Below are 26719 nucleotides of genomic sequence, written 5' to 3'. Positions count from 1 at the left end.
TGCTTAATATAGTACCTAGCTGATAAGGAATACTTAATAAATGTTTTATCTACCTATCTGTCCAACTGCCAATGTATTTGTCTAGCACAGTGCCTGTCACATAGCAGGCGATTAATAAATGTTCATTGATTAATTGGCTGATAAACTCTAGGGCAGGCTTTGTCTGTCTCTGATGCCTTGATTAGGTACAAGCACTTTTTTGGATTAAATCAAACAGAGCTGATTGTGAACAAGCTCTGTGTATCTCCTTGAATCAATCAAAGACATCGTATGAGAGACTGGGCCTAGTACACTGCCCTACACATAATTTGGGTTTAATAAATGTCTGTTGTTGGCGATGATTATAATTCAATTCGAGAAACCAGTATCAAGTGTCCACTTTGTGTAGAAGACCTTGCTAGACATGACAAAGATACAAAGTAATTTCAGGGGATACTAACAACTAGTAGGAGGAGGGAATCTGAGAGAGCTGCGGTTTGAGGTAGCCCTAGAGCTAAACTAGGAAAAAGCTAGAGGTTCTTGGAGGTAGAAGTAAGGGGGGAATCTATTCCAGGAACAGGGGAACAGCAAAGAAAAGCACAGAGACTGAAGAGACAGCATCACATTTTCGAGGTCAGCAAGTTAGCAAATAAATCCGTTTGGCTGGAAAACATAGTGCCGGAGCAAGAATTTAGTGCCAATATTGAGGATTAAGCCGACGTTATTTTCCCCTAGAAAGGGCCTTCTGGGGGATTCGGTTTGAGGCTTTTGCCATCGTGTGTGTGTCTGAGAGAGAGAGAGACACACACAGAGACAGAGAGACAGAGACAAAGAGAGAGACTGTGTTTAACTTTATGTGTGTGTATATGTGTGAGTGCAGAGAAGGAGAGACAGAGAGATAGACTCTATGTATGTGTCGGTGTGCGCGCTCATGAGTGTGACAATCAGAGAATCAGACAAAGAGACAGAGACAAACTCGGTGAGTGTGCGCGTGCATGTGCGTGTGACAGCCAGAGATAGAGATAGAGACACAGAGAAACAGTGACACACACTTTGAGTGCCTGTAACAGAAAGACAGTCAGACAAAGAGAGATGGAGACAGAGACAGAGAGGCACAGGAGAGAAACAGACTCTGTGTGCCCGTGTGCGTGTGCCACACTGCCACAGAATGAGAAACAGAGATAGAGATACAGAGACACGGACCGACACTCAAACACGGACCTAGACGTGTGTCCTCGCGCGTGCGCGCGGGACCGGGGCGGGAGGTGGGTGAACCGGCCGAATGCGCTTCTCCCTCCGCCACCTGACCGCGGCAGGTCACCGGGCGGGGCCAAGCGGCCCGTGACTGAGGCCCTGCCTCCTCCCTAGTCAGACCGTGGCCATCTGCCCCAGGTACCGAGAACTCTCTGGGAAAGCGGAACGAGCCGCCTGTGGCCATCTGCTGCTCTCCCTCCGCCATTTACTCCTCCTCCCCCTTCTCTCCCACCTCCCGGGAGCAGATGGCTCCTGCCTCCCCCTTCCCTAAGGCATATTAAGAAGGTGGGGTGAAGGGGGCGGGGGAGGCGGGCTTCTGGAGAGATCTGGAGAGCCTGTGGATCGAGTATCAGAGATTTTAGGGTCCCTGACTTACTTTAATTTCGCGCCCCCTCCCCCCCGCTCCGCGGAGCATGCAGGAAAAGCCTCTCGGAGCCGGGGAGGTAGGTGAGGCGGCCGCCTCCCCACAAGCTCTCCCCGTGAGCTCTCGGGAGGGACAAGAGAGAGGAGGAGGGGGAGGGGAAGGGGAGGGTCCGCGGCGGCCATGGGACCTCCCGGCCTACTGAAGGAGCTGCCCCCTGCCTCTCCCCCGCCCACCCCGCCTCTTTCCCCCTAGCTGCGGATTGTACCTTGGGGAGGGGGAGAGACAGGAAGGAGAGCTGGGATCCCAGGCCGAGAAGGACCCGGGCCGGGCTAGACGGAGACCCAGGAGTCCGGGCCCGGAGCAGGGGAGTTGTCCCGGCCGGTGTGTCCCTTAGGAAGGACGGGGGGGGGGGGGGGAGGGGGCGGAATGAGGGAGGGGTTCAGTTCGAGTCTGCGATTTCGGGACTGCTCGCCTCTTCGAGCTTGCCCTTTTCCACTCTTTTTTTGTCCCTTTGCGGGAGACAAGGATGCTTTGGGAAGCAGATCGGACCTTGGGGGTGGGGCAAGGAGCCTTGCGGAGGGCTGCGGGTGGGAGGGCGAGGATGAATTTGGCGGGACTGGGTATAGGGGGTCGTGGGGTGGAGAGAATGGAGTTGGGATTCGGGGAAGTTGAGAATGGGTTGCTGGGGTTCTAGAATCAGGGGGATTTGAAAGAATAGGAATGGAGAGCTTGAAGGGTTTGGAAGAACTTGGGGAAGGGCTTCTGAGGGTGGCGGGGATGAAAGGATTGGGGAGTGGGGGGCTGTGCTTTTGTAGGAGGCTGAAGCAGGGGGTAGGGTTCGGGTGGACACTCTAGTCGCCCTCTCTTGCTCCCCTGGTTCTGATGCGCCCCCACCCCTTCCGGCCCACAGCGATGTTCAGCCAGCAGCACCAGTTCCAGCAGCAGCTGCTGCAGATCCAACAGCTCATCCAGCAGCAGCAGCAGCAGCAGCAGCATCCGCCGCCGCCCTCCGCAGGCCGGTGAGCGCCATCACTCGAGGTTGGGGATGTCCAGCTTGCCCGGGCCCGAGAAGGCGGGGCTAGCCCGGAAAACCCCAGACCCATCTTGGTTCTGCAGCTTTCCAGGGGCTGGGGCTGATTTCTCGTCTAATGGGGGTGTTGCATGATAGTCCAAGATTCTCAGTCTGTTCCTGGAAGCCCCAGGATTTTATTTCTCGTGTTAGAAACCTGGGCCCAATCCCTTGTGCCTTACCCTGCCTCCACAGCCAAACACCTTCTGCTAGTCCAGCACCCCAAGTTTCCCTAGGCTTCCCACCTAGCCTAGTACTAACCTCCCCGGGCTAAGCCTTCCAGGGACAAAGTTTTTAATCTCTGTACTCCAACTCCCCATTCAGTCCTTCCTCGAAGATCATAATTTCATTGGACAGACTGCTCAGAGCCACTGACCTTTTGGTGTTTGGGGATGACCTTGCATGGGCCCTTTTCTGCAGGGAATGAATGGGAAGAACTGAATCCACTCTACCTTCCTAGTACCAAGTTGGTTCTTGAACTTCCACCCTAACTTTTCTGTTCCTTTCCCAAAGGTATTGGGCTCCTTTGCCCTGCTTTTCTCTCTGCTAGGTTGCAGGGAGGAGCCTTAAAAGCTCCTGGGAAGAGAAGGGGTAGTCTGTTTGTTGAGGATCACCACAGAAATCTTCTCCTACCCTTTCCCCTCCTTGTACACAGGGGGCTCTCTCCACAGCAGCAGCAGCAGATGTTGAACCTCCGTGCCACAGGTCAGGCCTCCCTTCTCAACTCGAACCCCATGCTGCAGAGAGCCCTGCTGATGCAACACATGCAAGGTACAAACCCTACTGCCCAATCCCAGCCCCTCTTCTAGGCCCCTGTGAATGTTTGTTGCTCTGGCTGTTCTCAGTAGAGCCTCAATTCCAGGCAAAATTCAGGATCTCCACATTGTATGAGTGTCATGAAATTTTCTTAAACTATAGCTGGATATTACATTTCCAGAATGCCAGGAGCTAGAGAGGAAACAGTCGACTTTGCCCATCCTTTCCATACTGAATTGATTCTCAGAACCTAAGAGGAGAGAAGGAGTGATCCAACCCTTTTCTGTGTATGTGGAGTTTTAAGCAGAGGAAAGGAGCTAGGGCTATTGCTGCTTCACTGGATTAAAGAATTGTAAAAAGCTCAAATCCCTCAGTCAAGTGTTATTTAATGGGAGTGACTTGCAGAAAGCATTTTGTTTTATAAAGTCATTGTTGAGCTGGATATTTTGCTACCAGATTCCTATAGCATTGGTTCTGTGGGCAATTCTGGAGGGTTTCTTCATGATGTAGGTAGATTTAAGGGATTGATTAGTGAGATGGCAAATCATTTCCTGTGAATTACTGTCAAAGCTTCCAGTTGCTGCTTGGCCTTATGGGAAGATTGTTTCTTTTTCTCTGGAGGGACAAAGAAGGATAGGAAATACTCCCTGCCCTTGAGGAACAAACAATTTATTTGGGGTGACACCCCATGTATGCAAAAAGATATTTCCTGCTTTGTTTTATTGTTAAATGTCTAATGAGTGCCATGGGCAGGAATGAACAAAGAACCTTTATTAAGCATTTACTCTGTGTCGAGCACTGGGGATATGAATAAATACAGAAGGGAAGGCCATCCCAGCCCTTTTTGAGCTAAATTCTAATTGGAGAAGCCCACACTAATAGGGGAATCTTGGCAAGGGAGTGACATTTAGGTTTGGAAAGTTACTGGGAAGGGGGAGTGAAGCCATAGATTGACACACCCTTTCCAGAAGTGATAATGGTTGATTTGATTTTGTCTCCAGAACTGGTAATGGAGATAGGAGGAGGTCCTAAACCTTAGGACTAAGGGAAGAGTTGGCTGAGCAGTCCGGTAAAACTTGGCTTTAGCCAAGCCTAGAGATCATGGTTGACTGAGGCCACCACCAATAGGGGTAGAAATGTGAAAGATAGGAAGGATGAGCTAGGGAGAAGAAAGGTACCCATGTACTTGAGCTTAGAGATCCATTGGAGTGGTAGTGACTGTAAGTGTTACGGTATAGCACAGTTTGGGATCCAGTCCTTTCACAAACATTGTGGTCAAGGGCAAGTCACTTAATCTTTCTGAGCCTTAGTTAATTTATCTGTAAAAATGGAAGAGTAATACCTGTAGTGCCCCCCTCATCAGGTTATTGTCAGGATTAAATGAGATAATGTGTGTAAGTAAAGTGTTTCTTGAACCTTAGAGTTGTTTTTATCCTTCCAGAGATGGAGAAATTTTTGGACACTGTTAGGGGTGGAAGGGTAGGGAGAAAGGGGTCTGTCTGGAAAATCTTCAGGGAAGGGATGGAGCCTGAACTTGGTCTTAAAGGACAGGAAGAGATAACAGAGAAGAAAGGATATTCTAGGCAGGGTGGGGTTGTGGGGGTGGGTGAGAATGTTAATCATGAATGTGTATGATTAGAGATATCTAGGTGTTATAGTAGAGAGTGCTTTAGACCTGGAGTCATGAAGACCTGAGTCCACATCTGGCCTCAGATGCTTTTTAGCTGTGTGACCTTGGGCAAGTCACTTAACCTCTGTTTGCCTCAGTTTTCTTACCTGTAAAATGCGAATAATAACAGTACCTACCTCCCAGAGTCATTGAGGGGATCAATGAGATAATATTCCTAAAGCGCTTGACACATAGTAGGTGTTTAATAAATGTTTCCTTTTTTCCTGTCTTCTATTAGGAGGTTAGTGTCATGTTTTATCTTCATTCTTTTGTACTTGTGGCTAATCATAGTGTTAAAGAGTTCTAAAGTCTTTCAAAGTTGTTTTTCTTTATAATGTTGTTATCATTGTATAGATGGTTATAGTTATGCTTACTTCATCAGTTCATGGAGGTCATTCTGGTTTTCTGTGAAGTTGTCCATTTCATTTCATGTAGCGCAATAATACTCCATTTCGTTCCTATACCATAATTTGTTTAACTATCAGTTTCTAGTGTTTGGCCCACAAAAAGAACTAACATTTTTGTTCACATAAGACCCTTTCCTCTTCTTTGATCTTTTTGTGGTATAGACCTGGTAGTGGCACTGCCGAGTCAAAAGGTGGGCACAGTTTAGTAATTTGGGGGGAATAGTTCCGAATTGCTTTCCAGAATAGCTAGACCAATTCATGGCTCCTGAAACAATATATAAATGTGCCTGTTTTCCCTCCAACATTTGTCATTTCCTTTTTGACTTTGCCAGTCTGATGGATGCAGGGTGGAACCTGAGAGTTGCTTTACTCTCATTTTTAGTAATTTGGAACATTTTTTCATATGGCTATCGATAGCTTGGATTTCTTTCTTTGAGAGCTCTTTCATATCCTTTGACCACTTATCAATTGGGGAATGGCTCTTTCTTCTGTAACTTGGGAATGAGAGAATCATTATCATATAAACTTGTGAAGATTTTCCTTCTGATCTTGGTTATATTGGACTGTTTGTGCAAAAAACTTTTAAAATTTTATGTAAATAAAATTATTCATTTTTATCTTTTGTAATCCTCTCTACCCTTGTTTAGTCATGAACTCCTCTCCTATCCATAGATCCAAGTAATTTCTTCCTTGTTCCTCTAATTTGTTTATGAAGTGACCTTTTATATCTAGGTTATGTATCCATGTGGAGCTTATCTTGGTATGTGGTGCGAAGTGCTGGTCTAAGCCTAATTTCTACCTGACTGCTATCCAGTTTTCCCGACAGTTTTTAACAAATAGTGAGTCCTTATCCTACTTTCTGGGATCTTTGTGTTTATCAAACACTAAGCTGCTGGGTTCCTCTCCTTCTGTATGTTTGTGTAGTTCATTTGTCCCACTGATCAACTTTTTTTTTTTAAACCAGTATCGAATCATTTTAATGATTACTACTTTGTAGTCTAGTTTAAAGATCTGGTACTGGTAGATTCCATTTCTTTCCACTTTTTAAAATTACTCTTGAGATTCTTGACCTTTTGTTTCTCCATATGAATTCATTATTATTTTTTCCAGCTTTATAAAATACTCTTTTGGGAGTTTAGTACAGGACTAAATAAATAATTTATGTAGTATTTTAATTCTTATTATAAAATTATTCTAATTATATTGGTGTAAACTGTCTGAGCAATTAGTTTCTTTATATCTGTATTTCTGCAAAGGTCGTTTTATAAATAGATTGATATAAATCTTGAGTGAATCTTAGTAGATACACTTCCAAATATTTTGTAGCTTTTATAGTTATTTTGAATGGAATATTCCATTCTAGTGGGTTTTGTTAGTTATATATACCACTGTTTATGATTTATGTGGATTAGTCTTATATCTTATAAATTTGCTGAAGTTATTAATTATTTAATTTAATTTTCAGCTTTCTCTTATATGTTCTATAAATATACCATCATATCAACTGCAGAAGTGACAATTTTGTTTTTTCTTTGCCTATTCCCTTATTGCCTCATTTTCCTTAACTTCCTTTGCTTGTCTTATTGCTATAGTCAGCATTTCTAGCACTATGTTAAATAGTAGTGGTGATAATGGGCATCCTTACTTTACCTCTGATTTTACTGGAAAAGCCTCTAACCTTTTTCCTTTACATATATGTGTTTCCTCTTGGATTTAAAGAATACTACTTACTATATTAAGGAAAGGTCCATTTATTTCTATGGTTTTCTTCATTTGTAAAATGAAGATAACATCTACTTCAGAGGGTTATTATAAGGAAAGTTCTTTGCAAACCTTAAAGTACTATATAAATGTGAGTATCTTTTATCCTTAAAGTTTTTCTTATTGCTATTTTTTGTTCTCATGTGACCTTCATTTCCAAATATATCCCTCCCTCTCCCTACCCCAGAGAGCCATCCCTGGCAACAAAGAATTGAAAGGAAGCTGATAAAAGAAAACAAGGCTATTGCACAAAAACCACCAGTACAAGCTGAGTCTGATAGGATGTACACTGGGAACGCATAGCTCCTCACCTCTCTAATGACAGGAGGAAGGGGTATGTTTTCATCTCTTTCAGGCCAAGCTCGATCACTATAATTACATGGTTTCTTTTTTTGTTCTTTCCATTTACATTGTTGTAAACATTGTGTATATTTTTTTTGTTCTGCTTGGTTTTTTGCGTAAGTTCTTAAAAGTATTTCTATGTTTCTCCGTATTCTTCACATTTGTTGTTTCTTAAGACACAGAAATATGCCATTTGTCCACATAGCACAATTTCCTTAGCATGGTTGTTATTCTCCTAAGGACTTTTAGGGGATCTAGTGTTGAACTTTGGGGCCCTAACCCTAGTAGTTGGTGGCTGGTGTTTTGACAAGCCTACGTATCAAGTCTCCACCTGTGAGGGAAGAGTGAAAAGTTCAGGAATTTAATGAGTTAGTGCCTAGTAAGAACACACAGTACTTTTAGAGTTGTTGTCTTATGTCTTTATTGTCAAAACCTGTAGGTTTGACACTTAACAAGCTCTTAGTGATGTTTTGGGCTTACGAATCTTGAATTCTTACCTCATATGCTGTCCTCTCCTTGGAGTTTCCCCCCTGAATTGCTCTCCCCATCTCCAAATGAGTAATGGCTTTTCCCTTCTGGATCTCACAAAACATTTGGCTTTGCACTTCTCTAATGCATTTCTTATATATTATTTTGTATTTTATGTATCTCTGTATGTCTCATATTCCCCTACTAGGTAAGACCTGGTTTTATCTAAACTTTGTATGTTTCCAGCACTAGCACAGTGCTCTGTATCAACATCATTTATTAGGAGTCTACCATGTGCCAAGCATCGGGGATAAAAAGACAAAAAAGAAATAGGCCTTGCCCTCAAGGAGCTTACATTCTATATATAAAGGGAGATATATGTATATACACAAAATAAATGTAAGGTAATTTTTTTAGGGGAGGGCAGTAGCTGCCAGGGTGGATCAAAGTTTTCATGTAAAATAGGGGTTTTTAATCTTCGTGTGTGTGTGTGTGTGTGTGTGTGTGTGTGTGTGTGTGTGTGTGAAGGATTCTCTTTGGCAGTCTGATAAAACCTATGGTCCCCTTCTCAGAAGTATTTTTAAATGCATACAATAAAATGCATCAGATTACAAAGGAAACTAATTATATCGAAGTACACATCTTGAAATACTTAATAAACAAATCTGGGGATCCCAAGTGAAGCACCCCAGATGAAGGAGGGGTGCTTTTGCTGAGTTTTGAAATTTGAAACGAGATTCTAAGGGACAGGGATGAGAAAGTAATGCATGCCAGCAGGGGAAGTGACCAGGGAAAAGGCATGGAGATAGGAAATGAAGTATCTTATGTGAGGAACAAGAAGACCAGTTTGGCTGGATTGTAGTGGTGCTTAATAAGTTCAGTTGCTGAAGCCACAGTCCCTGCTTTCAAGGGACATATAATCAAAAGGCCTTTGGCAAGCAGTATCCCCCACTATGTTGCCATTGGGGAGTTTCTTTGGCAGGGCTGGCCATACTTCATTGCCCTCTCAGCTGTAACTGTGACTCTCAGGGCTCTGGGCTTTGCTACCTTCCTCTATAGAGGAGGTACCCCCTAACCCCCTCTATATCCCCAGCTTTCCACTGTCTTCTCTACTAGAATGTAAGCTTCTAGAAGGCAGGGACTATCTTTTTGCCTCTATTTGTATCCCTCATTCTTAGCACAGGACCTGGAGCAGTAAGCACTTAATAAATGCTTGTTATTTACCTGCCAATAAGTATTTATTGAGATCTTACTATGTGCCAGCCACTGTGCTAAGCACAAAGAATACAAAAACCAAAAGGAAACTATTGCTATTGAAAAGTAAATACAAAATAGAAAAAAGATAATTTCAAGGGGGTGGGAAAAAGGGCTGTCAGGAAAAGAACTCCTGAAACAGGTGGGGGGATGAGAATTTGAGCCTTGAGGGAAGCTAAGTATTCTTTTTTTTTTAAATTTATTTGTTTTTAGTTTTAAATATTTACTTCCGTAAGCTTTTGAGTTTTAAATTTTCTCCCCCTCCCTTCCCTTCCTTCGCCCTTCCCCAAGACAGCATGCAATCTGATATAGGCTTTACATATACATTCATATTCAACCTATTTTTATATTAGTCATGTTGTGTAGAAGAATTAGGACCAATGGGAGGAACCACAAGAAAAAAGAAACAAAACAAAATGACAAAAAGAGAGAGCAAATAGTATCCTTCGATCTGCATTCAGATTCCATAGTTCTGTCTCTGGATATAGACAGCATTTTCCATCATGAGTCTTTTGGAGTTGTCTAGATTCTTGCATTGCTGAGAAGAGCCAAGTCTATCAAAGTTAGTCATAGCACAATGTGGCTGTTATTATGTACAATGCTCTCCTGGTTCTGCTCACTTCACCTAACTTCGTAAAAGTCTTTCCAGGTTTTTCTGAAGTTCGCCTGCTCCTTACTTCTTCTAGCACAACATATTCCATTACATTTGTATACCACAACTTGTTCAGCCATTCCCCAATTGATGGGCATCCCTTCGGTGTCCAATTCTTGGCCACCACAAAAAGAGCTGCTATAAATTTTTTTGTATATGTGGGTCCTTTTCCCCTTTTTTCTGATCTCTTTGGGATATAAACCTAGAAGTGGTATTGCTGGGTCAAAGGGTATGCACAGTTTTATAGCCCTTTGGGCATAGTTCCAAATTGCTTTTCAGAATGGTTGGATCAGTTCACAACTCCACCAGCAATGCATTAGTGTTCCAATTTTCCCACATCTTTTCTAACATTTATCATTTTCCTGTTTTGTCATGTTAGCCAGTCTGCTAGGTGTGATGTAGTACCTCAGAGTTGTTTTGATTTGCATTACTCTAATCAATAGTGATTTAGAGCATTTTTTCATAACTATGGATAGCTTTACTTTCTTCATCTGAAAACTGTTTATATCCTTTGACTATCAATTGGGGAATTACTTGTATACTTATAAATTTGACTCAGTTCTCTATATATTTTACAAGTGAAACCATTATCAGAGACACTGGCTGTAAAAATTGTTTCCCAGCTTTCTGCTTCCCTTCTAAACTTTATGGCATTGGCTTTGTTTGTGCAAAAACTTTTCAATTTAATGTGATCAAAATATCCATTTTGCATTTCACCATGTTCACTGTCTCTTGTTTGGTCATAAATTCTTCCTTTTTCCATAGATCTGACAGGTAAACGATTCCTTACTCTCCTAGTTTGCTTGTAGTATCAGCCTTTATATCTAAATCATGTACCCATTTTGACCTTATCTTGGTATAGAGTATAAGATGTTGGTTTGTGCCTAGTTTCTGCCATACTGTTTTCCAGTTTTCCCAGCAGTTTTTGTTAAATAGTGAGTTCTGAAGCTAAGAATTCTAAAAGGAGGAAATAAGGAGTAACACCAGTATTGGCATGGGGGACAACCATGCAGAGACAGGGAGCCAGGGGATGGAATGGCAGTTTAGTGGGCAGTGAGATTTGCTGAAATATAGAATGCATGAAAGGAAGGAACATGCAACAAGCCTGGAAAAGTTGGCTGGAGCCATATTGTAAAGGGCATTAAGTGCCAAACACAGGAGTTGGAATTTTATCCTAAATGTAATAGGACACGGGGCCTTTTCGAGCAGAGGGAGTGATATGTTTGGACCTGTGCATTAGGAATACAAATTTGGTAGCTGTGGGAAGCATGGAGGAAAGAGGAAAGTGAGAGAGGAGGAAAAAGGATAAAGACTCAATGTAGAAAGAGCAATACAAAGCTACTGAAGTATAGAGCAGAGGTTAAGAGGACTTGGACTAAATGGTGTTTTTGTGGAGGAATGGGACATATTGAAAACATTTTTGGAGGTTATCCTAGATAAGACTTGGCAACTATTTATATCTGGACAGTGAGAGGGGAAGACTGGTAGATGACCTCAAGGTAAACCTGGATGGCTAGAAGGATCAGCATGGCTGTCATCAGGAAGAAGAAAGTTAGGAAGAATGGTTAGTTTGGGGGGAAACACGGAGTTCTGTTTTAGACCTGTCAAGTTTGAGATGCCTAAGGAACATGAGACATCCAGTTAGAACAGTATGGTATCATGGAAAAAGCATTGTATTTGGAAGAAGAGGATTTGGGTTCAAATCCTGGCTCTGCCACTTACTGCCTGTGTGACCCTAGACAGGTCACTTAACCTCTCCAACCTTGTTTTCTTACCTGGGATCAGACCTGTTGATCTCTTAAGGTTTCTTCCTAAGGTTCCTTCCTATAGCTCTAAAACTATGACCTCCAAGATTCCTCCCATTAGCTCTAAAACACTGCAACCCTAAAGCATTTGTGATTTGGGACTAGAGCTCAGGAGAGAGATGAGGGCTTGCATATAGAGACTAGGGCTGGGACTCATTGATGATCATTGAACCCATGAGAGCTGATGAGATCAAGAAAGGAGGAACAAAGAGAGTCTTGGTGGGACCCAAAGCTAGAGGGGTGGGGGTGGGCGGTTTAGTGGGATAGGGCAGTCTTAACAAAGCAACCTGAAGAGTGGCCAGACAGGTAGAAAAAAAAATCTAGAATGCAGAGGGGTAAAATACCTAGAGAGGAAAGAGTGTCTAGCAGAAGTGGAAGGGGTGGGGTGGGGTGGGTTGGAGGAGATCAGCAGTGTAATGTTGGGGGAGAGGGGTCTAGAATTAGAAGAACCTTAGAAGAGCCTAACGAAGCATGGGGCTTGATTGGTCACTGAAATAACAATAATAGCTGACATTTCTATGGTGCTTTAAAGTTTGCAAAGCTCTTTACATACATGAGATGCTAAGACCATCTTAACATGTTCAAGGCAAAATACCTGGGAGATTCTGAATGTGCCTTTGGTCCAGATTTACCTATGAGACTCTGGGTCAGTTGTTTCTCCCGCTACCTTGTCCTGTGCCTTGGTTATCCTACCTGAAGAACTGATTCCACCTTCCCCTCTCTGTCCTTTCCAGCCTAACAGTGCCGCTGAGATAGGAGAGCTCCTAATACTCATTTTCCAGAAATTGGAGGAGGCAAGTGGATGTGTATAGGAGTCAGGAGAGTGGGAAGGGAATAAGCATCTATTAAGTACCTACTGTGCTAAGTGCTTTTACAAATCTTACCTCATTTGATCCTCACTACAACTCTGGGAGGAAGGTGATATTATGATCCACACTTTATAGTTGAGGAAACTGAGGCAGATAGGGGTTAAGTGACTTGCCCAGCGTCTGAGGCTGAATCTGAACTCTAGTCTTCCTGACTCCATGCCTAGCACTCTATCCACTGCACCACGTAGCTGCCTAGCTTAGCTGAGTCCGTACCTTGTACTCGGTTCCCTCTCAACGTCTATCACTTCCTGCCTGTGGGAAGGGAGTGGAGAAGGAAGCTTGCCATCTGAGAAGTTGATCTCTGGGTGACCTGTTCCTGGTGTACTTCAATACCTGCATGAAAAATTCAGGGTGTAGCCATGACCCATCACCTGTGACAAAAGGGAGGGGAAGGTAAGCCCATGTCTGACCAGCTGGAATTTCCAACCTGCTCATGGAAATCAGAACCATAGAACATTAGAGCTGGAAGGAATCATCTGCCTCAACCTCCTCATTTTACAGAGGTAGTTACTGGGGCTCCAAGATGGGGAGTGACTTCTCCAAGGTCAAAGAGTGCTTTTGTGGTAGAGAAGGAGACAAGAATGTCTTATTCATTCAACAAGTCTCTATTATGAGACTACTATGTATAAGGCTCTGTAGCAGGTGGGTTGGGTTGGTATCACTAAGTGTGAAAAGCTCCTAGTGGGCAAGACTTTTTTGTCATTTCCTTTGTGCCAGGCACAGGGAGTGAGTCACTTAGTAATTGCTTTGAGGAGATAAAGTTTTCCCCACCCCACCCCCCCATCTCCTCGGGTAGCTAGGGGAAAGGTGACCAGATGGTGAGTGGGAGAGAAAGGTGGCTCCTCTCCTAGCTGTGTCCCAGTGGCATGTGGAGCCGGTCCACCAACCTCTCACCACCACCAGGGAGGCTTTCCTTAGAGTGCCTCCTCAGCCTTATTCCTGCTCCTTTCATCATTTTTTTAACCTTTAAGTAGCCTTTACTGTTCCATTTTTGCCCTGATAACAAGAGGGACAGACAGGCTGGGGACAGGAATTGAGTCTGAAATGATTTATTCTTGGCCTCCAGGAGAAGCGTATCCTGGATCTTTGTCCTTCAGGGAGCCTGACCCTTAGACCCTGGTCTCCCTAAACTGGCTGTGATTCCTTTCTGTCAGCAGGCAGATTCAACATGACCGCTCCTGGCCTTCAGCATTTCTTCCCCCAGGCTACTCGACACTCCCTCCTAGGTCCTCCACCCGTCAGTGTCTCACTCAAACCCGCCCGCATAGGCTTCCCAGGGCTCCCTTTCCAGAGGCAGAACCGGGGCTATCGAAAGGTAAGCAGAAGCCAGGGATGTGGTGATGGGCAGTCCTTTCCTTGGAGGGCTGGGGGCACAAGTGTATACTCCAACTAGTGGAAGAGAACACTGGGCTGAGAAGAAAGCCACTTGGGTTTCATCCTGGATCTGCCAGTAACTAAGTCACTTCTCTCTAGGCCTCAGTTTTCACCTCTGTAAGATAAGAAGGTTGGACTAGATTGTCCCAGAGGTCCCTTCCAGGCCTGACTCCTAGGGCCCAGAGATGTGTGATGGAAAAGGGTTATAATAGCTTCCTCCCAGAGACTGACCTTTAGGCGAGCCAAATCTGGAGGGGCAAGGGGCCCTCTTGTACATCAGAGCTCTTAAAAGGGAAATCCCTGATCCATACATGGCTGGAGAAAGGCCAGCGCCTTCAGCTTTTGCCACATCAGAAAGGAGCCATTGGAAGGGGTGATAAGGGAGTGGTTAGGAAGGAGGAAGGTTGGATAGACAAGGAGAAGGAACAGGAGGCTGAGGAGCAAGGTCTAAGTCTCTACCCCTCATGTGAGACAGAGTGTAAGCCTTCTCTACTCAGCCTGGATCTGGGGCAGCCTGGGTTTGATTTTTTATTTATTTTAATTTAATTTTTTCCCTAATTACATGTGAAAACAATTTTAGCATTCCCTTTGCAAATTTTGAGTTACAAATTCTCTCCCTCCCTCCCTTATTGAGAAGGCAAGCAATTTGACAAAGGCTATACATGTGTGGTCATGCAAAACACATTTCCTTGCAAGTCATGGGCAGTCCAGGTTTTAGAAATGCAAGAGCCAGTCTTTCCTGGGACCTTCTGAGGGTGAGGCATGCCAGGGCCCTGCAGGAGTAATAATAATAAAATGTGTGTGTATATAAAATAATGATAGCATTTATATAGCACTTTATGTATCTTCTCTCATTTGATATTTACAATAGCCCTGTAAGCTGAGTGCTATTTATTATCCCCATTTTACAGATGAAGAATCTGAGGCTAAGAGAGTTTTAAGTGTCTTGCCTAGGATCACATAGCCAATTAGCATCCTAGGCTGGATTCGAACTCAGGTTGTTACAACTCTAAGACCAATAATCTATCTACTTTGCTACCTAGCTCCCAAGGATTAGGTGCCCAAGGCTGTTTTCTTCCACTTGCCCAGGTCGTATTGTCGGTACTGGGGAAGCGCCTGGTTTTAAGGCTGAGTAATTGTTTCTAGGAATCCCTGAAGGGTCCTGACCAGAAGAAAGATGTGGAGCTGGGCTCCTCATCACAGACACCCAGTGAGGATGAGAAGATAGATGTTCCAGAGTCCTCCCAGGAGGAGGCTGACTCACAGACCACCTTGCCAGAAGGTAAGGAGGGAGGGTGGCACCCTTCCTAGCAGAAAGGAGCATCCTACGCAAGTAGATTCCAAACATTATTAAGTGCTTGCTGTATATAATGCACTGTGGTGAGTACAGGAGACTCATGATGAATAAGACCCTCTCCCCTTGAGGAGCTTATTGCCTAGTCCACCCCCTAACTCTGAACTTGAGAGGAGATTTGTAAATGGAGGATGTGGGTTACAACACTAGCTTTGCTACTAACTCCCGTTGTGTCCTGGGAGCAATTGCTTCATGTCTTTGGGTTTCAGTTTCCTCACCCCTAAAATGAAAGATTTAGATTAGATGATTTCTTAGGCCCCTTCCAGCTCTAAATCTGGGATCCCAAGACTCAGAATCCTAGGGCAGTAGCAGGGGCTAAACCAGTGGTCTACCAACCAACGGATAATTTAATAAACCTCTATTATGTATGGTTGCTTAGCTTTGTCTTTGTAAGCCCATTAAGAACAAAGATTGCCCCTTTTCACTTTAAAACAAACTATAACTTGATAAATGTCTATAAACAAACATTTCTGTATACAAAGAACAACAGAAGGCTGCACATGAGACTATAACCCTAATTATGTAAGGGTTTCTTTATATTATGTATTTTTTTAAACGAAAAATTTTTTAATGTATATATTGAATTTATTACAGGAGTACCAACACTTCCCTGATTGTCTTTGCATCCTTCTGAGCTTCCTTCTTTGTATTTTTTAAAATGTTTCATGGACACTGCCTTCATTCTTTTGGGCAAAGACGGCCTTATACCTATGTATTCCTCACAGAATCTAGCAGATGGCTGGTGTACAGTAGATACTTGCTTAGGAAGTATTTGTTGACTAAGAGACTTGACTGCCTTGTTGAGCTCTCCCTCCCCAGCCCAACCCATTGCTCTGGCCTTTTCTTCCACAGATCCACAGACTCCCCCTGACCCCAGGGATGATGGTAGCTCAGAGCCTCTGGCCAAGAGACTTAAGAGGTAACATGTCCTGAAATCACCAGATTGACTGCTCTCTTCTCCTGAGGGCAGATGGGATTGGAATAGTAAAGGAGGGATGTTAGGCCTGCTCTCATCCCTTTGGACTAGGACAACAGAGCTGGCAAACTGATTTCAGCTCCGCTTTGGTCTTGGCTTTCTTGAACTGGCATCTGACTCTCACCTAGTGGCCAAAAGAGGTCAGTGCAGCCTCCCTCAGCTCTAATATTGGGGCAAGAAAGGGTCTGACTTCAGGCTTGGAGGTGGAAGAGAAAGAAATTCAAAATTTATAGGAGAAGGAACCCTTTATCCTTGGACTGATCTGATCCTTTATTTCTTAAACCTCTGACATTGAATAAATAAAAGGGGGTTGAGCTCAGGAATGGCATAGGCCATTCACCCATTCCATGGTGAACTTAAGAGCAAAGTGAATTTTTGAAAGAATCAATTTCTAAATAGCAGTGGTAGGATTTAGATTGGCTATGAGAGAGGACTTTTTGACAAGGTTGTTTTTAAGTTTCAAAATGGGTGGCTGAAGGGAGGTATAAACTTTTCTCTTCTGAAAGATTCTCTTACTACATAGTTTTGGTTTGGTCTTTGATGAGGAATTGACTGAGTAATCTCTCAAGGCCCCTCCCTCCTCACCAGGGCTGTGACTATGTCTATTCTAGTGGACCTAACGCTGTCTTCCTTTTTCTCCTAGTGTGGAAGATACCACAGACCCCAAGGAGGAGACTGGCCTGACCACAGAAAAAGAAGAGCGTGAGTGTTGGGGTTGGATGTCAGAATTGCAGAATTGGAAATGACCTCTGAGTTCATCTAGTCTAACTCTGACCTATACAAGAATTCCCTAACTAGTGGTCACCCTATCTTTGCCTGAAGACCAGACCTCCTGCTCCCTGCTGTGGCCGCCTGGTCCATTTTGGGGTCATGAATCGTCAGGAGCTTTTTCCTAACCTTAAGCCTAAATTTACCTCATTGCAACTCCCCTGCCTTACACTTGTGATGCCTTCAGGAGCCAAGTAGCTCAAATCCATCCAGCCCCTGTCACACAACAGCTACTGTGCCCCCTCAGAGTCATCTTTCCCCCTTGCTAAGTATTTGCCATCCCTTCACCATTCTGGTCACTCTTCTCTGGATGCTCTTTACCTTATTATTTTTATAATCTGGTGCCCTAAACTGAACACGTCTCTGGAGGCAGTCTGAGTAGGATGGATACTTCTAGGCCTGAACCATGGATTCCTTCCTTGGTACAGCCTTAAGTCAGGCTAATTTTTTTGGCTGCCATATCTCATTGTTGCCTCCCGCTGAGCTCAATTCCATTGGCACTCCCGGTCTTGTTCAGACAGTCTTGCTGTTGGAGAAGGGTGGCAGGCTCTACCTACGTCTAGGTTGTTCGCTGCCAGAAAGGATGCCTCCCCCCCCCCCAGCTCCAGAGTCTTTGGGGGCTGCATTGCCTCTCTCTGCATCCTGCATTCTCTCAGGAGACCTTGCTCACTGTGTGTGATGGGGAGGGATGAGAAACAGTGCCTGGGGCCATGCTCCTGGGTGCGTTCAGGGGGATGCCGGTCACATGCAAGGGACAGTCTCCCTGCCATGCTGACTGTTCTACTTCTCAGAAGCGGCAGAAGCAGACCCCCAAGACACCAGCAAGGATTGGAAAGTCCCCGAGGAGCCCAAAAGCCTTGAAGTGGTGAGTGGGTAGAACCAGGCTGAGCAGAAGTGAGGGTGGGTGGGTGCCAAGCTGTTGCTTTCCAGGCTGGTATATCACCAGGACCCTGGTGAGGCTGGGGGAAAGGATGTTAATGCCAGGGTGGGGGCGAACTGAGCCAGTTCTCTTAGTCTTCACGGTGCTGACACTTAGCCTTAGTTTCTTATTCTATAAAATGGGAACAATCCTGACCTGCTTCCCTTGTAAGGTGTTAGTGAAGCTCAAATAAGATCAGGCATATGGAAGTGCTGCTGTGCAGATGTGAGGGCCGGAGGAGGTAGGTATTTTTACCATACCTTTCGCCTGAAGAGCTAGAAATGCTTTTATGATGATAATCCCTTGCAACTGTTCTCCTGTCTAAAAATAAACAGTCTCGAGCATCCCTACTGGGCTTTTAACTATTGGGAGCCCTTTCACATCCATTTTGTTATTGGAGTCCTACATTAGCATTGTGAGGTGGCAGTCAGCAGGGCAGGTTATACTCTCTATTCTGGAGATGGAGAAATGACTTGTCTGAGTTCATTCAAGATTCATTCAGCAAATATTAGGAGCCTGCTGTGTGCTGTGTGCTGAGGGTAGGTACAAAGACAAAAACAAAACTGTCCCTGCCCTCAAGAAGTTTACATTCTATTAGGGAGAAATAACACAGTTTCAACTGAGTTAGAGAAGGAAACAAACAAGGAAAGGAGAGGGAGTTCTAGCAACTGGGAGGGAGGAAGAAAAGTGAGCTTTGAAGGAAACTAGACATTATGGCTGCTAGAGGTGAGGAGGGAATATACTTCAGACATGAGGGAAGGAAAGGAGGAAATAAGTATTTATTAAGCACCTATTACGTGCCAGTCACTGTGCTAAAAGCTTTACAAATCTTGTCTCATTTGATCCTTATAACAGCCCTGAGATGTAGGTGCTGTTATCCCCATTATACAGTTGGGGAAACTAGGGTAGAGGTTAAGTTGCTGGCCCAGGGTCACATAGTTAGTTATGTGTCCGAGGTTCTGAAGTTGAACTTGGGGCTTCCTGACTCCCAAGTGCACAGCTTAATCCACTGTGTGTGCACCTAGCTGGCTCAGAGGAGGGAATGGGGGTGGGGGGGGTAAATCCTGTATGAAGTCCTGGAGATTGGGAGTGGAATTTTATGTTTTGGGGAACAGCAAGTCAGCAGCTGGGCCATTTGGGCTAAAAAGAAGGGTATGTGAAAGAGTAATGTTCTGTAAGCCTGGAAAGACAGGCTAGGGCCAGGATTTTAAAAGCCAAGCACAGGAGATTATATTTTATTCTGGAGGCCCTAAGGAGCCACTAGAGGTTCTGGAGCAGAGGAAGTCACACCTATAGGTCTGTTGGACCTATTTTGGCAGCTGTATGGAGAATGGATTGGAAGCGGGGAGATAGATTAGGAGGTTCCTAATGGGTGAGGTTTTGTGAAGGTAGAATGAATAAGACTTGTCAACTGCTTGGATGTGAGCAGTGAGGGACAGGCAAGAGTCAATGATGACTCTGAGATTGGGAACCTGTTTGTCAGGAAAGAGAGGGCTACCTGCCCTCCTGGGGCAGGATTAGAAAGTCCCTGAGTCAGGACTTCAGGAGCCTGATGGGGAAAGGTGTCTCTTGTCACTCAGGAGAGAGCTCGTGGCCTAGAGACAGACATTATCAGATATGTCCATTGTGTTGATTTGTTCTGTATTGCTTGATAATACTTAGGTTTTGCAAGGGAGACCTGTATTTGGTTGGGGCAGGGGGAGGTCAGAGGAGTCAGTGGGAAGTGACTAATGTTTAAAAAAAAGAACGTCAGTAAAAGTTTTTAAAAATAGGGCACACAGAGGTCCTAGCAGATCCAGGACTTTTGCACATCTTTCATGGATCCCATCCTAGGCCTCTCCCTATACCATTACTATCCAAATGAGTATGGCGATAGGAGAGAATAAAGAGAAGGGATGTGTGGCTGAAGTGTGAACAAGAATAGGAAAGGAAGGTGCCTAGGATGATGATGGGGAAACTTCAGAGCCTGAGATTGGGGGACCACAGTTACCAAGTACAAGAGATCACACTTGGGGGCCCCCATTTGTTTTTCACTCCACCAAGGTACCCTTGCTTTTCTATTTCCCTGGTCTCCCTCACTGGGTTTTAAGTACCAGCATTGCCACCAAGTCTGTATGTGACCTCAGGCAAACTGCCTTCTTTGGGACTCAGCTCTCCCCTTCTTGTGTTTTTGCATTTGGTGATTCTCATATCCAGATGGTGAGCTCAGGGAGCTCTCTGAAGGTGACAATCCAGCAGCGCAGTGAAAGCCGAGCCATCAGTACAACTGCCCCAAAGCCTGGACCACGGTTGGGCGATGGCAGCACTCCAGCCTCTGGCCCAGAGCCTGGCCTAAAGTTCTTCTGTTACATCTGCAAGATTAACTGCGTCAACCAGCAGGTAAGAGCCTCTGGGCAGGAAGTACCCAGAGAAATGGGCATGAGGGTGCCCATGGGGTCTGCCTCTGCCTGGTAGGATAATCACCATGGCTCCTACACAGGGGCAGCAGGGCTTTGCAGTTAGCAGAATGTCACACCTAGTATATCTCACAGTGGCTCTGGGAGGTAGGTGGTATTATTGCAGTTTTACAGAAGAGGAAACTGAGGTTCAGAGGCCAAATGACTCGCCCAAGGTCATGAGACTAGTTACCATTGAGTCTTAAAACCAGGTTCTCTGATCCTCCATTGAGGGCCTGCCTCTTCTCCTTGTCACCTCTTGGTCACATACATCTATCCACCTGTGTCCAAGCCCTGCAGTCTCACCATCAAGTTTCTCTGGACCGGGATGCTCTCCAAAATAGCCTGAGCAAGAGTCCCAGGATGCCAAACTCCTAGGTGATTTCAGAAGCTCAGACCTTTCAACAGTGTGTAGAAGAAATAATACCTGATTTGGAGTCAGAAAAGATGGAAAGAAAAGTGGATTTGGAGTTAGAGGACTTGGGTTCAAATCTTGGCTCTGTCACTTATTGCTTGTGTGACCCTGGGCAAGTCACTTAACTTCCCTGAGTCCATGTCCTCAAATGTAAAATGAGGGGATTGGACCAGAGAACCTTAAAGGTCCCTTCCCTTCCTGCTCTGAATCTAATGGTCTTTCATTTACTAGTAGCATGACCTGGAGCAAGTCATTTAATTTCATGAGCCTCTGTTTCCTCATCTATAAAATGGAGATAATTGTGCACAGGATTAAGAAAGTGATTTTGTAAATCTTAAAGTACTTGAAAAATGTGCCTTATTTCCTGACCCTTGGAAGAGGATAGAAAAAGTCTGCCAGGCCATGCTCATTAGGCCCTCCAAGGTAAACCGTCCCAGTGCCTTCTAAGGGACCCCTGCTTTATCCCAGCCTAGGTTAACAGCTGCACCTCCTAAGCTCTGACCCCAGTGTCCCTGAGGTCCTGTCCCTCTCCCAGCTGCCCTTTCTCTTCTGGCCCAGAGTCAGGTCCTAACTCCACAGCTGGCATTCCCTCCCATGGCAGAACTTCCAGGCCCATATGGCCGGGCTCCAGCATCAGCAGCGGCTTGGGGAGATTCAGCACATGAGTAACGCCTGCCTCCTGTCTTTGCTGCCCACGAATCGGGAACAGGGTGCCCTTGCGGAAAGAGATGGGTAAGAGCAGGGCAGTTTTGGTAGGCTCCTGAAAGAGATGGGGTATGGTCACAGGCAGCCAGAAGCCAAGCATCGGAGGTGAGGCAGGAAGGTAGGGCCAGCCCTTCAACATCATCTTCCATCAGGGTCGATCCCACCATCAGCAAGTCTGTCTGACCTTGGGCAAGCCATTTCACTTCTGGAAGCCTCAGTTTCCTCATGTGTAAAATGAGGTTGGACTAGATAATCTCCAAGGTATCTCCCTACCCTAGATCCTGAGTCCCTCCTTTGGGTTAGACTCCCGGGCTAGTGCTGGAAGGATCCTTAGAGATCATTGGGTCCAGCTCCCTCATTTCACAGGTGAGGAGACTGAAGCACCAAGGAGCACTTAACTTTACCTTGCTCTAATTTCAAATGAACATTCCCCTTAATGTTTGGGGATCTGTTGACCACTCCCATGCTGGTGCTACTCCTGACTTCATAGACCTCAGTGGTGACCCCTTCTCAGCCTTTATATTTCCAGATGGAGCAGGCACAGTGTTGAGCTGCTTTCCAGGGGAGAGGGAAAAGAGCTGGTATGGGCTTGAGGTAGCCAGGGAAGTCCAAGAAGGGGGGAGTGCACTGCCCTGTCCCCTCTTGGGCCTGAACTTGCCTTTGCCTCTTCAGGGAACCCCAGTCCCAACGGTGGTGCAATACCTGTCAGACCCATTTCCTGGGAGATCTGATCAAGCATCGAAGGACCCAGGAGCATAAGGTACAAGGCTCAGAACTGCTGTGTTGGAAGGCCTCCAGGGGCTGCTGCCAAGAGGACACAGGCCTAGCCCAAAGAGACTGTGCTGTTATTGTACTCGGCAGCCTTCCTTGGCACAGCGGGTGGATAGGTGGCAGGGGAGAGAACCCTCCCACTTGTCAGAGAAGAGGCATGTGGCCTGCGTGTGGTGAGGGGTGCTCACAAGGGTCCCTTGTGTGTCCACATCACTCCTCTGGATGTTAGTTTCCTCATTTGTTTAGAAAGAAAAATAGCGGGTTCGATTAGATGATGTAATCTTTTTAGCTTGCTTATTCTAACATCTGATATTATGGGATAACTATGACTATGATCTGGGCCACTGCTGGTAGGCTTAGTTTTGCCCTATACAGTCCCTAAATTGCTTTAGTCCTTTGCTCTCAGTATCTCTGGTTCTCGACTCTGCTTTGTGGATTTTTCCCGCTCTTTTTTCTTGCCTTGTCTGATATCCTTCTGACCAAATCCAGTCCCAAATTCGAGCAGTGTTTATTGGCTATGTCTCCTAGGTGGAGAGCAGTTTTTAGTGTCTAAATGCATGAAAAGCATTTAGTTTGGAGCACAGTGCATCAGAATGTTTTGCTAATAAGTTTGGGAGGTCCACCTGGGACCACATATTTGGAAGAGAAAACAGGTGAGAGGATTGTGGGCACTGGCGTTAGTGGAATTTGACAGATTAGGCCCAGGGTAAGGGATCAGTCCTCCCCACAGCCTGAGATATTAAGAGGCCTCTCCTTTCTCCTCCTAGCTGGCCAAACACTCCCTCCGTCCTTTTTGTACCGCCTGCAGTCGCCATTTTAAGACTCCCCGAAAATTTGTGGAACATATGAAATCCCCGGAACACAAGCAAAAAGCCAAGGAGGTAAGAAAGGGAGAAAGGGCCTCTTTTCCTCCTAGATGCTGGGGCAAGGAGAAGTTAATTTAGGCCCCTTTCCTGGGAAAGGACCACTCACTGGTGTCTTTGTGCTGAGCTGGGGTCCTCAAGAGCTGAAGGGGTCCCTGTCCTTTCTGGCAGGCACGGCTTGGAGAGAAGGAGCCAGGCAGTCCTGAAGAGGCGGAGGAACTCATCACCGTGGATGCAGTAGGTTGTTTTGAAGAGGATGAGGAAGAAGAAGATGAGGAGGAAGATGCAGAAGAGGAAGAAGGCAGCGAGGCAGTGGGAGAAGGCGAGGAGGCCAAGCAGGTACCAGGGAAATCATGCCCAAAGGGCACCACCTGTGTGATCTTGGGCAGGCAGGTCATTTAAAGGCCCTGGCCCTCCCCTCCTCATCTGTGAATGGGGGTGGGGGACAAGAAAAAACGAGGAGTGGACAGATGACCTCGGAGGTCTTTCTCAGCTGTAAATCTAGGGTCCTGTGATGTGAAGGTAGGGAGACGAGGGCATATATGAAAAAGGGACAGATGCAGGAAATGGAAGCATCCATACAAGGGGGTTGCTGTGTAATTTCAAGGAGTGGGTGGGATGTTGGCTTTTCTCCTCTGAGCAGCCCTCTGAAATTTTTTCCTACCCACATACTTCCAAGGCCTACATTGTAACTTCTGGTGTTTACAGACAGCCCAAAGGAACATACATGTCTAGTCACCCAGACTGACTCTTCCTCTTTCTCCTTTTCCATCTCCTTCCCTCCCTCCAACACACACACAGATCACTGGGAACAAAGGAAGGGCTGCTGAGCTTGATTCACTTGAAGGCCTGGGGTTCTGATTAAGAAAAACCTAGAGCCTAATGGGGTCTAGTTTGAGTGATGGTGAATGGGATCCAAACAGGGCAGGGGCTGTCCCCCTTACAACTCAAGCATTCTTGCCAGGTGGGGCCAAAGGAAGTGTCTGCAGATGACTGGAAAGGCCCAGAGGAATACTCTCCTGACAAGACGTATGGTAAGTCATTCTCCCCATCTTGAGCAATGAGCTTCTGCTCTCACCTTAGCCAGGCCTTCCTTCTGGGCTTTGTTCTGGAAGGTAAGTTCTGGGAGCTGAGTGTATCATATTGACCTGTGGGAAAGCATTGACCTTAAAGCAACATGGCGGCCCTTCTCACTCAGATCCAGAGGTTTTGCAGCTTCCCTACACGTGGCTCAAACCCTAAACTCTCTAGGTTTCCTCTGCTGTTACAGGAAGACTTGTGCCATGCCTAGCTTTCTTTGATCCTTTCCCTGTATCCTATTATACACAGTATATGGCCCCAGGGAGACCCTATCCTGCCACCTGCTGGGAATTCTCAGAGCCGAGACTTCTACCTTTTTGGAGGAGGGGGAGGTGCAAGGGAGGAAACATGGATCTCATTGAGTAGTCAGTGATGCTTGCCATTTCCCCTTTTGCAGGCCTGGATTTTCTGGTACCTGTGGTGGGCTATCTTTGCCGGCTGTGCCACAAATTCTACCACAGCAGCTCAGGAGCCCGACTTGCCCATTGCAAGTCCCTGATGCATTTTGAGAATGTTCAGGTTAGACCCTCCACTAGCTGCCCAGCCCATCCTCATCCCCACCGCTCCCCACCCCCCCCATCTTTGTCCTGTGTCTTCGCCTGGGTTTGAATCTCTTCTTCTCCTCTTCCTTTCTTCTCACCCCCATCTATCAGGCTTAGTGATTAGGGATGGGCTCATGCAGTCCCCATGGGAGGATCTTATTCTAGGCCAGCAACTTTCATCAACCCCTGGAGCCCATTCCACTGCCTCAGATTCAGCAACAGTTCCAGACTTTGCCCCTGACCTTGGGGTAGTAAGCTTCGTCTGGTGCTGATCCAGCTTCCGTAGTGGTTAGCTGCACAGCCCTGGCTTCAGAGGCATGAGAGAGGAATAAATGAGGATGAGACAGAGACCTAGCCCAGTCCCTTTAGCTTTAAGCAAGAACTGAGGGGTAAAAAACTGAGGGACTGGAACCCTCTGATTCTGGAGATATTGGAAGGAGGGAGATTCCTATTTTCTTTGCTGCCAAAGTTGCTCATTCTCTAGGTAGGGGTGGAGGGGTGGGCGGTGGAGACAAGAGTCGGGGGCCTGGAGCCAACAGCTTCATGGCCTTAGTGCAGTCTGAGTCCAGTTTTTTTCCACTTGTCAGACCCAGCAACAGAGTGTTCTAGACAAACAGGTTACCCTCACTTTCTCTGATCCACCTGGCTTTTGGTGTTACATATGGGAAGGCTTCCACCTGCAGGGGCTTAGGTCCCAAGCCTGGGTGGCAGCTGCCTAAAAAGTGGATCTTGCCCCAGGGAGCTTTGGTCCCCTGATTCCCTGAGCCTCTCTGTGCCTCTTTTTCCTCACTGGGATGATGGGGAAGGCTTTGGACGAAAGGCACTGTGAGGTTTCCAAAGCGCTTTCATGTTATTTCATCTGATCTGCACCACAATTCTCTGAGGTAGGTGCCACTGTTGCCATTTTACAGATAAGGAAACCGAGGCTCAGAGAGGTTACCTCATTTGCCCAGGGTGATACAGCTCATTAAGTGCTGGGGGCAGGATTCAAACTCACATCTTTCTGACTTCCAAGTCTAACACAAGCTCCACACTCTGAGCTCTAGATGTATGATCATATGATCCTTTCATTCTCTAGAAATGACTACTGTGCCCCAAGAACTTAGCCTATGGATGTCTAGGAGGTAGGAATGGGACACCTGAGGCTCCCCGAAGTTAAGTGAGTAAGCGAAGTTCACATGCCACGCCCGAGGTCAAGTCAGGCCCAGAAGACAGGTTTCCAGCTTTCTCCACAGCTGTCTCTACCTTCTCTCTGCCCCTGAGGTCCAAAGGTAGAAACTCAAAGCTTCCAGATGTCACACATAAGGAAAGAATGTCTCAGGCTAGTGATAATGCTTGTTTCCCTCTTCCTAGAGATACAGAGCAGCGCGGAACCCTGGACCAGTCCCAGAGTCCAAGTTAAAAAGTGAGCCCCTCAACACCCTAGCAGGGGAAGGGACAGGAGCCTCAGGTTCAGAGCAACAAGAGGAGCCGGCCCAGCCCCCAGGAGCTGAGTGTAAGTCAGGGGGCCTGGACGCCCCCAGTGATGCTGACAACACAGATGGGGTCCAGATCCCCAATGAAGCTGGCGGTGGGGAGAAGCCTGGCACCAGGAAGCCAAATGAGGGAGAGGAAGTGGTCACTACAGCCAAAGGCAGAGTGCCAGCCCCCGAGCCCTGCCGCCGCTCTACTCGTCACAAGCCAAGATAGGAGGGCCCTGGGGGAGCCAGCTGGGCAGCAGACAAGTCATTGGGGGGGACATTTAACTAGATCAGTGGAAGAAGAGAAGCTGCTGTTTTTATTCAGAGACCAATAAAGAGTTGTGGTTTAGTGTTTCACTGTGATGTGAATTGTTCCTTAGGACAAAGGTTCAGTGGCTATTTTCCCGT

General features: G+C 46.0%; 1 protein-coding gene across 1 annotated transcript; it reads left to right on the top strand.

Annotated features, from left to right (window-relative positions):
* The first annotated feature begins 1827 nt into the window (after positions 1-1827).
* CIZ1 (CDKN1A interacting zinc finger protein 1) lies at positions 1828-26668 on the top strand. Its single transcript, XM_036752799.1, has 16 exons — positions 1828-1978; positions 2508-2616; positions 3322-3437; positions 13807-13964; positions 15170-15305; positions 16230-16296; positions 16997-17055; positions 17913-17986; positions 20237-20419; positions 21492-21622; positions 22268-22355; positions 23134-23247; positions 23401-23568; positions 24194-24263; positions 24707-24828; positions 26205-26668. Exons 2-16 carry the CDS (start codon positions 2510-2512, stop codon positions 26538-26540), a joined length of 1929 nt encoding a protein of 642 aa, XP_036608694.1. The 5' UTR covers positions 1828-1978; positions 2508-2509; the 3' UTR covers positions 26541-26668.
* Positions 26669-26719: the final 51 nt, after the last annotated feature.

Source organism: Trichosurus vulpecula, chromosome 3 (genome assembly GCF_011100635.1).
Source record: "Trichosurus vulpecula isolate mTriVul1 chromosome 3, mTriVul1.pri, whole genome shotgun sequence".
Classification (NCBI taxonomy): Eukaryota; Metazoa; Chordata; class Mammalia; order Diprotodontia; family Phalangeridae; genus Trichosurus; species Trichosurus vulpecula.
Note: the sequence above shows the minus strand (reverse complement) of the source record. Positions and strands in the feature narration are given on the sequence as shown.

What these genes read in the sequence shown, in the direction of transcription:
- CIZ1 (XM_036752799.1), top strand. Translation starts at nt 2,510, where the DNA reads ATGTTCAGCCAGCAGCACCAGTTCCAGCAGCAGCTGCTGCAGATCCAA. An exon ending in GCTGATGCAACACATGCAAG is followed by an intron (nt 3,438 to 13,806) that starts GTACAAACCCTA and finishes TTCTGTCAGCAG; the next exon opens with GCAGATTCAACATGACCGCT. An exon ending in GAAGGACCCAGGAGCATAAG is followed by an intron (nt 22,356 to 23,133) that starts GTACAAGGCTCA and finishes TTCTCCTCCTAG; the next exon opens with CTGGCCAAACACTCCCTCCG.